Source organism: Octopus bimaculoides, chromosome 8 (genome assembly GCF_001194135.2).
Source record: "Octopus bimaculoides isolate UCB-OBI-ISO-001 chromosome 8, ASM119413v2, whole genome shotgun sequence".
Taxonomy (NCBI): domain Eukaryota; kingdom Metazoa; phylum Mollusca; class Cephalopoda; order Octopoda; family Octopodidae; genus Octopus; species Octopus bimaculoides.
This window is the reverse complement of record NC_068988.1, coordinates 72,490,253-72,492,882: the sequence shown is the minus strand read 5'-3', so window position 1 is coordinate 72,492,882 and position 2,630 is coordinate 72,490,253. Positions and strand designations below refer to the sequence as shown.

Here is a 2,630-nt window from a genome sequence, read left to right as displayed (position 1 = left end):
ACAGAAACTGAAAGAAGCCCGTCGTATATATATATATATATATATATATATATATATAATATGAAGATCATGAGGAACGTAGGTAAAATGAGATAACTCCGAGCAGAATTTGAAAATTTGAATCATCCTTAAATTATCGTGTAAAGCTTACTTCTTCTGATGCACCTACCTGTTGGAGCAATTGAAATAATATACCTTGTATGTTGATAAAAAGTGTTTCTAAGAAGATTTATTGGTAAAAATTTCAAAGGAGAAACATTTTATTTCTCCAGAAGTTTGAATAATCAGAATAAGTATTATGGTAACATCAATAATATTTTTGGAGTGTTCTCAAAGAGAAGCTTATACTCTGTAGAATTATATATTATAACAATATCAATTGATTTTCTTAGGTGAAAACTTTTGAATATTTCAATACGTGACTCTAGTTTGAAATATACGATTCCAGTTTTCTTATTTATGCTTTCATTGGCATGTATCTTTATTTCAAAGGGACAATAACCTCTGGAGCAAATTCATCTATTTCACCTTTGGAAACAGACGAACCAGCTGAAACAGCTGAACCAGTTGAAACAGTTAAACCAGTTGCAGCAGCTAAACTAGTTCAAACGACTGAACCAGTTCACACAACCGAACCAGTACAAACAGTTGAACCAGTTCAAACAGTTGAACCAGTTCAAACAGTTGAACCAGTTCAAACAGTTGAACCAGTTCAAACAGTTGGACCAAGTAAAATAATTAAACTATCTCAAACAGCTGAACCAGTTGAAAAAACCTCCATAAGTCAACGTAAGTATAATACAACGTAAGCACAAGTATAACAATTCTTATTAAATTTATTTTGTACTTTCTCAGATTTGTCGTCTACTTTCGAAGTAAAAACTATGACATTCTAACGTTCATTTTAGAAATTTAATAACTTATTAATATGCAAAACTTTAAGTTTTATCACGAGCAAGGGATATTAATATATGCAAAAGTATTTGCAGTGCTAAATATTTTTGTTGATTCCATTTCAGTGCTTATGATGCAGACCTATGATCAAAAGAATTCTAGTATGGCAATCACATCTTTTCGCCATGTACAGTGTACCCAAAACCATATTATCTAGTATGTCCTTATTTGTAACACTGCAGTGATTTCGGAGGAGAGAGGGAAGGATCTAAACTAGGGATGCAGGTGGGACTACAGAAAGACGGGAATGGTGGAACTCGGGGAATAGGGGTGTAAATCTGAAGTAGGTAGGGGAAAAGTGCGAGGTAGAAGTAATGAGGAAGTGAATTTAGACCAAAGAGTGTGTACACGTTGAGGGAGAAAATGTGCTTCTGTTTCTTCCGAAAGTGTGTGGTGGGATATCCGATCTTGGAGGCCTAGTCGAAAACCGAGACCTGTTAGGTGGAGTGGTCAGCGGATCGGAAATGCGGTTAGAAAAATGAATAGATGGGAGAAAAATGAGAGTTAAAGGGAGAGAGAGACAAAAGGGGTGAGAGAGAGAGAGAGAGAGAGAGAGAGAGAGAGAGAGAGAGAGAGAGAGAGAGAGAGAGAGAGAGGGGGGAAGAGATAGATAGATAGATAGATAGATAGATAAATAGATAGATAAATAGATAGAGAGAGAGAGAGAGATTGGAAAGAGAGAGAGTGGAAAGAGAGAGTGGAGAGAGAGAGATTGGAAAGAGAGAGAGTGGAAAGAGAGAGTAGAGAGAGTAGAGAGAGAGAGAGATTGGAAAGAGAGAGAGGGTGGAAAGAGAGAGTAGAGAGAGAAAGAAGCAAAAGGAGGAGACGTAAAGTTTGTCTCAGTAAGCATTGTGCACCATAAAGATTATAACCACCGGCATGGCCCTGTAGGCACAGACATGGCAATGAGGTTAAGAAATCTGCTTCGGAACCACGTAGTTTCGGATTCAATCCCATTGTGTAACATCTTGGACAAATGTCTTTCAATGCTTTGTGAGTGAATTTGGTCGTCAGAAACTTATAGGAAGTTCATCCTACATAATACATACATACATACATGCATACATACTCACAAGCCTGTCTTGGACTTGTGACCACTACATCACATCACACTTCGAAGGCTATGCATTTGCAATGAAAGAACAAGAGATTGCTATTAAATACCTAATCAACAAAAGAGACAGTAAAGCCCTTGAAGTTCAAGATGCAACCAAAGATGTCATATTTCTGAGTCAGACACCACACACGTAACTTGCAGCTGTCCAAAACTGACATCAAGGTACTACCTTCTTATGTGACATGACGTTGTCGCTAAAACAATATATAATGCCATTCAGAAAAAGACTGTTGAGGAATAAATATTGAGAATACCACTGTTGTTGAATACGTACACAAATCTCAACGCAAGGAATACTACAGGAACATTCCCATGAAAACATCTGTCAAGTGTAAGAATAACAGATCGGACATTGTTGTTTGGGACAGACAAGAAAAAAAATGTACTGTCATAGAGGTCAGCTGTCCTGTTGATGAGAGTATTTCTGAAAATCAAAGAGAAAGAGGATAACTATGGACAATTACTTCGAGACCCCCAACTTCCATATCCAGATTATGAATTCACATTTATATCAATAATAATTGGAGCACTTGATTTTGTGAGTAAATGCCTATCTGAC

At 36.8% G+C, this 2,630-nt stretch overlaps 1 protein-coding gene across 2 annotated transcripts in view; it reads left to right on the top strand.

The window, feature by feature from the left end:
* LOC106872647 (integrin beta-3) overlaps positions 1-2,630 on the top strand; it is an 82,904-nt gene that overhangs the window by 10,879 nt on the left and 69,395 nt on the right. For both annotated transcript variants that reach the window (XM_014919709.2, XM_014919708.2), the window contains exon 2: positions 493-789. In XM_014919709.2, the coding sequence (XP_014775195.1) occupies positions 493-789 (297 nt within the window). The remainder of the gene's footprint in view (positions 1-492; positions 790-2,630) is intronic.